Source organism: Syngnathus floridae, chromosome 17, assembly GCF_059516105.1.
Source record: "Syngnathus floridae isolate MCC-2025c chromosome 17, RoL_Sflo_1.0, whole genome shotgun sequence".
NCBI classification, from domain to species: Eukaryota; Metazoa; Chordata; class Actinopteri; order Syngnathiformes; family Syngnathidae; genus Syngnathus; species Syngnathus floridae.
In genome coordinates, this window is record NC_142429.1 from 11,921,914 (window position 1) to 11,934,113 (window position 12,200).

Here is a 12,200-nt window from a genome sequence, read left to right on the forward strand (position 1 = left end):
TTTCCGCAGTAACCCAGTGTCCGCATCAAAGCAAGCAAGACCACGAGTTCCACCCGCTGGAAAACTCCATCAGCCTGGCCATGCCTCCCAATCCGCACGACTGCCCTTTGTGCGCTTTAGCGCCGGAAGAAGGCCCGAGGACGGCGGGAGACGACGCCGGCGGAGAGGACGACGAGGGCGACGCCGTGGAGGAGACGGACAAGGACGAGAACCGCTTGGAGGGTGCCAGGAAAAAGAAAAGGAGCTGTTTGGGACGCTGTAAGGACGTGTGGGATGAAATGAGGAGAAAACTGTGGGGCATCGTGGAGAGCAAGTATTTCAGCAGGGGCATTATGATTGCTATTCTCATCAACACTATCAGTATGGGCATCGAACATCACAATCAGGTAAGACCTTTTCTTTTTTTTTTTTTTATTGGGAAATTATTCCAATTAATGAAGCCGCGCAGATTTCAGTATGTGCACAAGCCAAGTTTTGAAATGTTTCTATCTCTATAGCTGTTAAATGAAAAGGATGACCCAAACCATTTGGCAATGAATGTGTTTGGAAATAACAAATCAGTCGACATTTTGAACTTTTTAACTCGGTATCACCGCTAAGCAATATAAAATCCACTTGAGCGTGCGTGTCGCTGCCGGGATGCTTTCCTGACAGAGGTGTGAACATTTAGCCCGCTGGCATTTAACATTGGCCATGCTGCTGAGAGCCGCTCATGTGACGGAGAAAGCTGCCAAGCAAACACGGGATGCGCAACATTGACTTTAAATCATAGCTATCAAACTCGAGGCCCAGGGACCAGATGCGGCCCGCCACATCATTTGATGTGGCCCGCAAAGACAGATTTTGTATTGATATTGCTTGTACTTTTTATTACTATTAATCTTTTTAAAATATTGAAACAGTTTTTACTCATCTCTGATTTCAAAAGTATTTATCAGATTTGAATGGCCCTTCAAGGGAAAGTACGATGCGGCCTGCGACAAAAATGAGTTTGACACCCCTGCTTTAAATGTTGTTGTTTTTTTGTATTTCTCACCTCCCCCCCTCCCTCCCTCCCTCCCTCCCTCCTTCCCTGCCTCCCTTTTCCAATTATTTTCTCGAAGAATCCCTTCTCGTGCCCACTTTGCTTCCTGCCTTCCCAGCACTTTTCCTTCCTCCCATCCGTCCTTCCTGCTTTACCCCAAGTGCCTTGGCTTCTCTCTGACTCTCGACGTCTCCTCCACAACGGTGCCTCTCTTTCCCGTCCACCCCCGCACTCTTTGACAGTGTACGGAATAGTTGCTTTCTCCCGCCCGTCTCTGAAGACTCTAAAAATAAACGAAGGCGGAGAGGGGAGGAAGGCGGTGGGAAGAAGGAGACAGATGCCGGTTACACAGCATTTTTTCGTCTCCGTTTCCCGCGAGTTTGTGCGTGTGCATTTCAAAGCGGGCCTATGTGCAAGCGCATGCATTTGCATGTTGGCTCTCACAAATGCTTTTGTTGTCCTCCTTTGAGCCTTCCTGCTTGTGATGGCACTGTGCATCTGTTCTGCAGCGGCAAGGTCTAACCTCATGCAAAACAAGAGCTCCACAACACATATGCTCATATCGTGCCAAAAAAGCAGCATTCATATTTGTTAATTATTAAAATCATACAATTATTTAAAAAAATAAACACAAATGTTTTTCAAAATTAAAAAATAGTATATATTAAATATATTGTTTACTTTAAAACAAGTACTGAGAAGAAAATCATCCAGTTCAACAGTGCAGATAATGTCAAACGTGGGCTTGTGCAGTTGTTTTCATTGTGGATGTAAAAAGTCAGCATGCCACGAGCCAAAGCACTGCAGTCCCAAAACACTTTTGGCAATGTGTCCTTTTTGGATGGCGTGCATGTTTGTGGAGCTCGGAGCATTCCAGATGTGTTATCAAACACTTTTCAGATAAACGGATCAGCTTCGATGGCGCTCTATAGTCTCGGTAGACATATTCTTTTTTATTGCCGCAACTGAGCTCATTGCATTTCGCCTAATTTGCTTCCACCGCTTTTTCTTTGCTTTCCTTTCGCCTTGACCACCTTTCTCCTCCTCTTCGCTGATGGACAGGACGATATTGATTTCCAAGAGATGGGTCTCCTCGATAATGAGACTTTGGGGCAAAAAAAGGAAGGAAAAGCAGAGTTAGGGAAGCTGGAGGGGGATGAAGATAGATTGGATGAAAAAAGCGGATTAAATGGGTGGATGGAGGTGTGTGAGTGAGCTTCGCCTCTGACATGGTCCGCCAACTTTATCGCGGCTTGTTGCCTCTTTAGTGTGCTGACTCCAAAACTGGAAGTCCGCGGTGGCATCAGAAGAAGTTTGCCATCCGTGTCACCCCACCGCTGCTCTCTTCAGTGGTTTGTTGTTGTTTTTTTTACTCAGCCGGAGGAGCTGACCAATGTGCTGGAGATCTGCAACATTGTTTTCACCAGCATGTTCACCCTGGAGATGATCCTCAAGTTGACGGCTTTTGGCTTTTTTGAGTACTTGAGGAACCCGTACAACATCTTTGACGGCATCATTGTCATCATCAGGTCTCTACCTTCTTTTTTTCCTTTCTTTTTTTTATTGTTCCACCTTCTTATGTCCGATCCAATGGACTTTGCAGCGTGTGCGAGATTATCGGTCAGGCGGACGGCGGCTTGTCGGTGCTGAGGACCTTCAGGCTCCTGCGCGTCATCAAGCTGGTCAGGTTCATGCCCGCCCTGAGGCGTCAGTTGGTGGTTCTGATGAAGACCATGGACAACGTGGCAACCTTCTGTATGCTGCTCATGCTCTTCATCTTCATCTTCAGGTATCAAGAGCGCCGCGACTAATATTTGTCTGCGCGTTGTTGTTTATGATTCTTCATATAGCGAGATGGGCTTTGCTCGAGAACAGCCATAAATTGCAATTGTGATATAAAACATCATCCGAGGGAATAGAAGCTTAAAGTCCTGTGTAGTCATTGAGCAGTCCAAGCAGACATTAAGCCCAAAGGCTTCAAAACAGTAGGATTAGGTGCCAAATCATAATTTCCAAATGTCTCAGCAATTCTTTCTTTGGCTCCCGCTTGCTTTCCTTAGACCATAAAAGTTATGATTATGTTTATGCTAATTTGACTGTCTGCCGACTGTAAAGAACTAAACTGCTATAAAATTTGAAAGACATTTTGGCACTTAAAGCAAAACACAAGAGCCACTCAAAAGATGCTGCAGAGAGAAATCCAAGTCACTTAACCTGCAAATCTATGTCAGGATGTTTCCCAAAACATTTGATTTTATTGAGCTTGTTTACAGTCTTCCCGCCAGAATTCAGAATGATGCTCTTTTTGACTTGAACGCTACCCAAGAGAACCATTTTGTAAACTAAAGAATATGGCCTTTTAATATGCAATAATGCATCGTGCTTCAAGTCCTTGCAAAGTGGAAAATAAATGTCTAATAAATTTGACACACACCACAGAAGAGTGTCAACATCACTGCCAAATTTGAATGATAAAAAAAAGCCAAGTACGTATCCGAAATGAGTCTCCTGAAAAAGCTTGGCTAGCCACCAGGTAGCTTGCAAGCTAACTGTAGGTCACAGGCTCCTCTCATTTAGCTATTTAGCTTTCTAAAATGTTTGTCGTGTTGCAGTATCCTGGGGATGCACATCTTTGGTTGCAAGTTCAGTTTGAAGACAGATGCGGGAGACACTGTGCCTGACAGGAAAAACTTTGATTCCCTCCTTTGGGCCATCGTCACAGTCTTTCAGGTACACGCACGAGTTTAACACCCATTCAATGGTGCAAAAATGTCCTATTTACAATATGTGCACTGGCTTGTAGATTCTGACTCAGGAGGACTGGAATATGGTGTTGTACAACGGCATGGCTTCCACCTCACCCTGCGCCGCCCTCTACTTTGTAGCGCTGATGACGTTCGGAAACTATGTTCTCTTCAATTTATTGGTGGCCATCTTGGTGGAAGGCTTTCAAGCTGAGGTGAGAAACAAGACAGTGTGCCCATGTATTGCCCATTCCGGCTTTATTGGCAAAACTAGGTCAGCAAATGAAATGAGCAAATGACGCTTGATCATTTACGAGCAATTACATGTTGATTTCATTCTGCTTGTGTGTTTCCACAGGGAGATGCGAACCGCTCTTACTCAGATGATGACAGGTCTTCCTGTAATTTTGAGGAGCAGCAGGACTCTCTGCATCTCTCAGGTATTAGAGGTTCTTGTTGATTTCAAGAATTGTTCTTGGTATGGATTTCTCCAACAAAAATTCCTAAACTCCATTTTGTCACCGTAGCTTAGCATCTTTTTCTTGCCTACAGAGCGCAATTGACATTTCTCTTCACGACTCCTCTCGTTTCTCCCTCTTGGCAAAAACCAAAGCATCACACTCAATAAATTAGCATGTAGCAGCACATTAAAGTGTTTACTATTTAAAGATTGGACAACCTGCTGGCAGGGTATCGCCATTACGAGCTCATCGCTGGCTCTTTGGAGGCGATTCAACTCGGATTAAAGCGTCCCGTGTCTCGCTTAACGGGCCGTTATGTCACTTGAGCAAATGAAATGGACTTTCAATCAGATAGGTACAAAAGTGAAGAAAAATGTCTGATCTATCTTGTCACGTGGTGTCTGGCCCTTGGGTTTATTTGTACATAATGGCCTTTTTTTTCCCACGCAGACCCAAAGATCTGCACGCTGACACCGAACGGACACTTGGACTTGAGCCCACTAGCTACCAGCCTATTTCCTGGAGAGAGGTTGAGTTTTGCACTCGGGTCGAGGAAGAACAGCGTCATTTCCCTCGGCAGGGCCAACCTGGAGCAGAGGGCTGCGGTACGTTAACGAGAGGCCTTCAATTCATTTGGGTTTTGATATCGCGCTAAATATTTGCCGACGACATATTTTTGCCGATCGTCTGGGTTTTCGTCAATCGATGCGAGGCTTTCCTCGGCAGCAAATCATGGGTTTTATTGTGCCTTTTTAATTTGCAAAAGCAACTATTTGATCAAGTAAAAAGGGCATTTAGTTGATTAAAATGCACTGCATGGAAAGTGTTGAGGAGCTGTTAATTACTTAATCCAACGGGGGTTGGGTACAACCTTTTAGTCGACGCACGATCCTTCTTGTTTTCAGACATTTTGAGCAATTATCGGACCAGTTTGTGTTATTGATTAACACATTCACTACTATTGATGGCCATAGACGTCAAAGATCTATTTTAACTGTAGGAGGTAACTAATCCAAAGTCTCTCCAACATATCTTTGGTTCTCAGTATCCGGGCCGCGGTTACCACAACTGGGGTCGCCCGCTGGCCCGCCAGCATCAGGCCCCTTGGACTCGTCGCTCCAGTTGGAACAGCCTGATGGGTTGCCGCCCCTGCTCCTCATCGTCTCCGTCGGCGAGTCCGGCCTTCACCTCCACCTCGGCCAGGCCTTTTTACGGCTACGGCTTAGGAGGTCTGGGAGGGGTGGTCGGGGGAAGTCTCCGGATCCGAGGACCCCGTGCCTCCTCTTCCCCGCTCCGCCACCTCCACAGCGTCCACCCGGATGAGGAGGAAAGCCTTCTCTCGCCTCCCGCCGTTGGGTCTCACACGCTTCATCTTCGCCATCCGATCCTCCAGGGACATTTTGTACCCAGGAGGGACCGCCGGGCTCTGTCTCTGGAGCTTCCCCAGTTGCTCCAAGTCCCGGGCGTCCCGCATCCTCCCCCGTTGGCGCACCGTCCCGTCTCCCCCACGGCCCTCCACGCTCACCAGAGGAAGAGCTTCCCCGGAGGGACGCTCATCGGTGGCGGCGGTGGCTTTGAGAGTCCCGGCGTCATTGGAGGAGTGTACCAAGACTGTAATGGCAAGACTCCTCTGGCACAGCTTCTTCACCCGCCTCCCAAACACCAAACGGAACAGACTTGTAGGACAAACCACCAAAGACTGATTTCAGAAGTCTTTCCGCAGGTGAACACACGAAACAAGGGCCAGGAAGACATGGATGACGAGCTGGACTATGTAAGTAGATACTATATACAAGTCGACACGGTTGCTTCTTCAATCTTGACATATAAAAGCATCTCATTCCGCAGATGGAGTCGAAAGAAATACGAGCAACCATAAGCCAGCCATTATCGTCTGTTGTTTTAGTACAAGCGTTTACACATCTCCCGCTCTCATAAGCACTTTGTGTAAAGTCGCCCCTTCTTATCTTTCCAGCCCTGCGAGAGAGAGAGAGAGAGAGAGCCTCGATTGTTTCCATTGTAAATAAGCAACACGCTTAATTAGAAAGGAGCATTTACGCAGATGTTGCTTCCAAGCTGTTTCTATACGTCGTTCAATAGTGTAAATAATTGAAGCCTCGGGGATGTGGAGCTAGCTCAGGGTATTTTTATGCTCACCAAAAACGTGTGACGGCTGTTTTTGTTGCAGAGCTTGTGTTTCCGCATCCAAAAAATGTTGGAGGCGCACAAGCCGGACTGGTGCGAGACCAGACAGGACTGGTCCGTGTTTCTCTTCTCGCCGCAGAACAAGTGAGTCCGCCGTCGTGATGTCATTTTCTGCAGGTTGCTTTGGGGAAATTTCACAGCTACTAAGACAAATAGTGCCCCTCCCTCCCTCCCTCCCTCCCAAACCATCTTATCGAAAGAGACGACCAAGACTCCATTAGAGTATCGATTGGCATTTGGAGACAGAGTCACGGGGAGGCTGTCTTTAATCTCCTGCATCATCTTTAATAACAAATGCATTGAAATGTTGCCGCACGCCTTGTAAAAGTGATTATTCTTTTCATTTTGTCCATTTTCTTTCCTCCCATTCCAATCCGCTCCGCTGTGAGGATATTTAATTGCTTTTGGGCGCCACAAACGCTGCCACGTGCCAAATTTGGAAATGTATATTGTATGGCTTTTGATGTTCTGCATCGCAACAGCAAGCTGGCCGGGTTTGGGCGGGGCTCGTCGTAATTTGTCCAAGGGAGGGATTTGAATCGTTACAGTCAAACAATAATTGCATTTCCTGTTGTCATCTTTTTTTTAAATTTTTTCTTTCATTTTTCCGGGTTTAGGTTCCGTCAGATCTGCCAGTCCATCATCGCCCATAAGTTGTTTGATTACGTGGTGCTGGCCTTCATCTTTTCCAATTGCATCACGGTGGCTCTCGAGAGACCCAAGATCCTCCAGGGCAGCTTGGTAAAGCAATTGCATGACTCAAGACTATTTACAAGTCCAAATTCTGTCGGGAATTATTACCAGAAACCCCGTGGTCAAACTATTTTTGTTTGAAGAAGTAAAAAAATGAATAGAAACATTTTGCTGATCAAAATACAATTTTTTGGGGGTAACAAATCCTGCAAAAATGAACCGAGAACAGCCTGATGTGTGCCATTGAAGTTATTGCTTCCGCCTGGCAATAATTCAAGCCAAATGAACTTTTATGCGATAAAAGGAACAATAAGGAAGGCTTTACTGGTCCCTCTTGTCATATTTGTTAGCGTCACCCTCTCTTGTTGTCTCTTCCAATTCAGGAAAGGGTGTTCCTCACTATATCCAACTACATCTTTACTGCCATCTTTGTGGGCGAGATGACACTCAAGGTAACTTTTTACTGGCGCTTTAAAATGCAGCCCGTGAGCCACCATCACACACACACACACACGCGCGGGCGCACAGAGTTAATCCTTCTCTATAAGTCCCTTTTGTTGTTTTATTTTTTCCTTCTTCTTCTCCTTCCACCTCCCACTGCTAGTCTCTGTTTTCTCTGCGATCCTTTGGCACAAGTGGGCCATCCATTATGCATTCCCACTATCAATTATTAACCAATCACGCGCCGTCAAGCAGCCGCAGACTTGTCAGCCCCCCGGCCGAGCTGTACATGTATCCCTCTGTGTCTCTGTCTGTCTGAGCCTTGTGCGTCCAAATAACACGTGTTGGCGAGTGTGTGCGTGTGCGTGTGTAGCATTCATCTCTCTGCAGGATTCCACTGCTGAGCTTAGTGTTAGTGTACAAGATGCAGCCAAGTAAAAGGCACAACACAGCGGGCTTGATGAAGTGGTCAGCATGTTGCTCGATATTTCACTGGGTCGCCCCCCCCTCCCATCTTTATTTGCGGGTGCAGCGGCCAAGCAATTGATTGCCGTCTGCAGATATTCCGAGTCTGTAAATCAGTTTCACCTTGCTTATTTTTCTCTCCAGGTGGTTTCCATGGGCCTGTACATGGGGGAGCAGGCATATTTACGGAGCAGCTGGAATATTCTGGATGGCTTCCTGGTTTTTGTGTCTTTAATTGACATCGTGGTGTCAATGGCGGGCGGGGCCAAAATCCTGGGAGTGCTTCGAGTGCTCCGTCTGCTCAGGACGCTACGTCCTCTCAGGTGCGGTCAAAGCAAGGCGTGGCTGAATATATGATTTTATCATTTTATGATTCTTATTTGTCCTTTTCTTATTTGTGAGTTTCTTTTGACACTCTGCAGGGTGATCAGCAGAGCTCCAGGTCTGAAGCTGGTGGTGGAGACCCTCATCACCTCTCTCAAACCCATCGGCAACATTGTCCTCATCTGCTGCGCTTTCTTCATCATCTTTGGTATTCTCGGGGTCCAGGTAGGACATGGCAGGAGTAAACAATGCGGCACGGCTTTGCATGTATATTTCATAATCTATTTGAGTCACGCCGTGTTTAACCCTGCTAATCGGCGCTCGCGTTGCAGGGCTGATACTTGATTATCTTGTTATCACAGAATTCATTTGCCTCGTCGTCGTTTAAAGAAACGGCAAAACATTCTTAGCTGGAGATCAGCTCATTATTTCTCTGAGCCCAGACTCATTTGTTTGTGATCCACTTTTCCAACAGCTGTTTAAAGGCAAGTTTTTCTACTGCTTGGGGCCTGATGTGAAAAACATCACCAACAAATCCGATTGTCTACAAGCCAACTACAAGTGGGTTCACCATAAGTACAACTTTGACAATTTGGGGCAGGTTGGTGCTCTTTTGGTTTATCCTATGAGGAACATTGTTTGGATTTCAGACTTCACATTGTGGTTTTTATTTATGTTTTGTTTGTTCAGGCCCTGATGTCCTTGTTTGTGCTAGCCTCTAAGGACGGTTGGGTCAACATCATGTATCACGGTCTAGATGCCGTCGCTGTGGACCAGCAGGTAAACACTTTCCAACTGTCAAGTCATCCAATGTCACTTTGAAACCATCAAATGACTCCTTTCTTTCCCCCCAACTCCACTTTGACAAACCTAACACGAAGCCGGTGACCAACAACAACCCCTGGATGCTGCTCTATTTCATCTCCTTCCTCCTCATCGTCAGCTTCTTCGTCCTCAACATGTTTGTCGGCGTTGTGGTGGAGAACTTTCACAAGTGCCGCCAGCACCAGGAGGTGGAGGAGGCCAAGAGGCGTGAGGAGAAACGGCAGCGGCGTATGGAAAAAAAGAGGAGAAGTAAGACCAGGCGGGCCACAACAGGGGCAGGACGGACCTTATTTAATAAATAGTCGGCTGAAGGTTATTTAGGAATCGTTTATATTTTGGTGAGGATAGCATGTTTTTGGTGGCCTGGCTTCGTCAGCACGACGAAGCAAAAAAAACAGCAAATAATTCAATGAGATCTCGGGTGGAGTGCCAAAAAAAAAAACTTTTTAGCCGACACTAAATTAAGCATGACGGGACACTTAGCTGTTTTGAAAGTGTCAAGCGGGTGTAAATTCCAAGCACAATATATGATGGCGCTAAAAATGGATATCCATCATCTTTATTTTTTCATTTTATGAATATGCAAATGATTGGGCTATCTTGTGTTCGGCCAACAGAAGCCCAAAAGCTTCCCTACTACGCCAGCTACAGCAACGTGCGGCTGATGATCCACACGCTGTGCACCAACCACTACCTGGACCTCATCATCACCTTCATCATCTGCATCAACGTCATCACCATGTCCCTTGAGCACTACAATCAACCTCGCGTAAGACAGACATTGGGCCACTTCTGACGCCTTCATTTTGCTTTTTTTTGGTGCAATTTTACAAGCTTGTTCTTAAGGGGAGGACATTTTTCACCGTTATTTAAAAGCAAATGTCTCCAGAAATCTGCAGTCGATACAATGATCTTGATTGCGCTGCTGAGGGATGTGACGAGCGACACAATACCTGTTCAGTCATTTCTAATGATACCTTTTTTGCTACCCAATCAACCAAGGTGACCGGGGGAAAAACATTTTTTTAACCCCTTATGTGCCATTTAGCCATTAAAATAAGGTTAGAGAGAGAGAGCGATAATAATGATAATAATAATTCATTTGGGATGAAATTATCATTTCAGGCTGCATAACTATGCTATCTTTGTACTCAAATGGGATGTTTGCATTTTTCCAAATAGATGATCATGCCTCTGGCCCGCCGTTTCCCCTCCAAACAATTCAGTTTTTTTTTTTTTGGCGTTTCCTGGCACTTGATGCAGCTGATTCTCCCCCACCTGGCTGCGCACAGATGCACACTTGACGCTCACACCTAGCTCTTGATTGTCTTTTTCCCAGTCTCTAGATCTGGCTCTGAAGTACTGCAATTATTTCTTCACCTCCACTTTCGTGCTGGAATCCATCCTCAAGCTCATCGCCTTCGGCTTCCGCCGCTTCTTCAAAGACAGGTGCGGTGGGAATTTCTTCATGATTGTGCCACGCTTTATTGTGTCGACGTGCTAGGCTGTAAATCATTCCTTTGAATCATCATCACTAACTTTGGGCTGAGAAAACCTTGGCAACCATTTATCTTTTCAATGTGTAGCCTGAAAATGAAGAATCATTATAATTTCAAAAGTGCAAAGAAATTTGTGTCTCATCAGTTCAATTATTTGTACCTAACAAGAGGGGGGGGGGTGAAATGCCATCGTATCACTCGGTTGGGCCTAATGTGCACAAATATCCCGATCATTTCAGCACTTTTGCTTCCATTGATCATACCATTGTACTGAATGTGAATGTGTCACGTAATAATGCATCAAATGTATTTTTCTATGTGTCACCAACAGACACGAGTGGTCATGGTGCATCGTGTCATTTTTTAATTTTTTTTTTTCTGGCTCCAGTGGCTGTCAGGTCACATTAAAAGCAGTCAAGGACTCACAAAATGTGAGACTTCCCCTCATTTCTCTCATCCTTGGTTGAGTTAAAAACTCATTGAGTCCCAATCGGACATTGTTATGTTCCTGCATCTGAGAAAAAACAATTTAAATTAAAAAAAAAAAAAAAAAAAACTGCTGCTGTTTCCCAATCCAAAGGCGCTAAAGCAGTAAAAGAGAGCGTTTCATTTACCACGATAAGATCAAGCGGGAATTGAGCGAGGCGCATTTTATACAATGATATCCAGCAAGTCCTATTTTTCAACACAAAAGGAAACAATAAAAGCCAGTGCATTTAGATTGACCATTTACACTGGAGCTTTTTAGAACTATTGTTGTTTGTCAAAGTGCAATTTTGTAAATTGGCCAGACCGCGGCTCACTATAAAGTAACACGGGCCAAACAGAGTTTACTAAATGTATCATCAATAGAGCAGCTATTGATCCTCTAGCAAAGGATACAAAGTAACAAATTAACTGGAGCATAAAGACGACAGTAAAAATCCACACTGAGCGGGCCAAGAAGTGACTTGATGTTCAATTACCACAGGCTAAAAAGTAGTGCTTAGACGCCACATATACGAAACATTAGCACAAATAGAAATAAAATAATCTAATAGAAATATATAAGGCCCATCTAGCGCTAAAGATATATTGTACATGTATCAGGTGGAACCAGCTGGACCTTGCCATTGTGCTTCTGTCCGTGATGGGCATCACTTTGGAGGAGATTGAGATAAGCGCCGCGCTGCCCATCAACCCCACTATCATCAGGATCATGAGAGTGCTGAGAATAGCACGAGGTGCGTACTATGTTTACTTTATCTGACACACTTTGTAGCTGATTGCCCTCATTTCATGTATTTTCCTCCCGCACGTTCGTTCGCACAGTCCTGAAGCTGCTGAAAATGGCCACAGGAATGCGAGCCCTGTTGGATACGGTGGTCCAAGCCCTGCCTCAGGTACACACACACACACACACACACACACACACGCTCATCATTCCTGCTGACCATCCAAAAGTAATACAAAGCCTACCAAAAAAAAAAAGAGCATTTCTTTTCAGAGGGTAGCGTGAGTCGTGAAGGTTCCGACTTCC

The 12,200-nt window shown here is 45.4% G+C and overlaps 1 protein-coding gene across 6 annotated transcripts in view; it reads left to right on the forward strand.

The window, feature by feature from the left end:
• LOC148384616 (voltage-dependent T-type calcium channel subunit alpha-1I-like) overlaps positions 1 to 12,200 on the forward strand; it is a 73,147-nt gene that overhangs the window by 36,461 nt on the left and 24,486 nt on the right. For all 6 annotated transcript variants that reach the window (XR_015853309.1, XR_015853305.1, XR_015853307.1 and 3 more), the window contains exons 10-29: positions 10 to 386; positions 2,402 to 2,553; positions 2,628 to 2,813; positions 3,637 to 3,754; positions 3,828 to 3,983; positions 4,127 to 4,208; positions 4,680 to 4,834; positions 5,275 to 6,003; positions 6,418 to 6,518; positions 7,052 to 7,175; positions 7,511 to 7,579; positions 8,178 to 8,356; positions 8,456 to 8,582; positions 8,833 to 8,958; positions 9,048 to 9,137; positions 9,239 to 9,431; positions 9,800 to 9,951; positions 10,522 to 10,631; positions 11,771 to 11,904; positions 11,993 to 12,063. Coding sequence is in view for 1 of the 6 variants with exons in the window: in XM_088357257.1 (XP_088213383.1) it covers positions 10 to 386; positions 2,402 to 2,553; positions 2,628 to 2,813; positions 3,637 to 3,754; positions 3,828 to 3,983; positions 4,127 to 4,208; positions 4,680 to 4,834; positions 5,275 to 6,003; positions 6,418 to 6,518; positions 7,052 to 7,175; positions 7,511 to 7,579; positions 8,178 to 8,356; positions 8,456 to 8,582; positions 8,833 to 8,958; positions 9,048 to 9,137; positions 9,239 to 9,431; positions 9,800 to 9,951; positions 10,522 to 10,631; positions 11,771 to 11,904; positions 11,993 to 12,063 (3,431 nt within the window). In the remaining 5 variants the exon portion in view is untranslated. The remainder of the gene's footprint in view (positions 1 to 9; positions 387 to 2,401; positions 2,554 to 2,627; positions 2,814 to 3,636; positions 3,755 to 3,827; positions 3,984 to 4,126; positions 4,209 to 4,679; positions 4,835 to 5,274; positions 6,004 to 6,417; positions 6,519 to 7,051; positions 7,176 to 7,510; positions 7,580 to 8,177; positions 8,357 to 8,455; positions 8,583 to 8,832; positions 8,959 to 9,047; positions 9,138 to 9,238; positions 9,432 to 9,799; positions 9,952 to 10,521; positions 10,632 to 11,770; positions 11,905 to 11,992; positions 12,064 to 12,200) is intronic.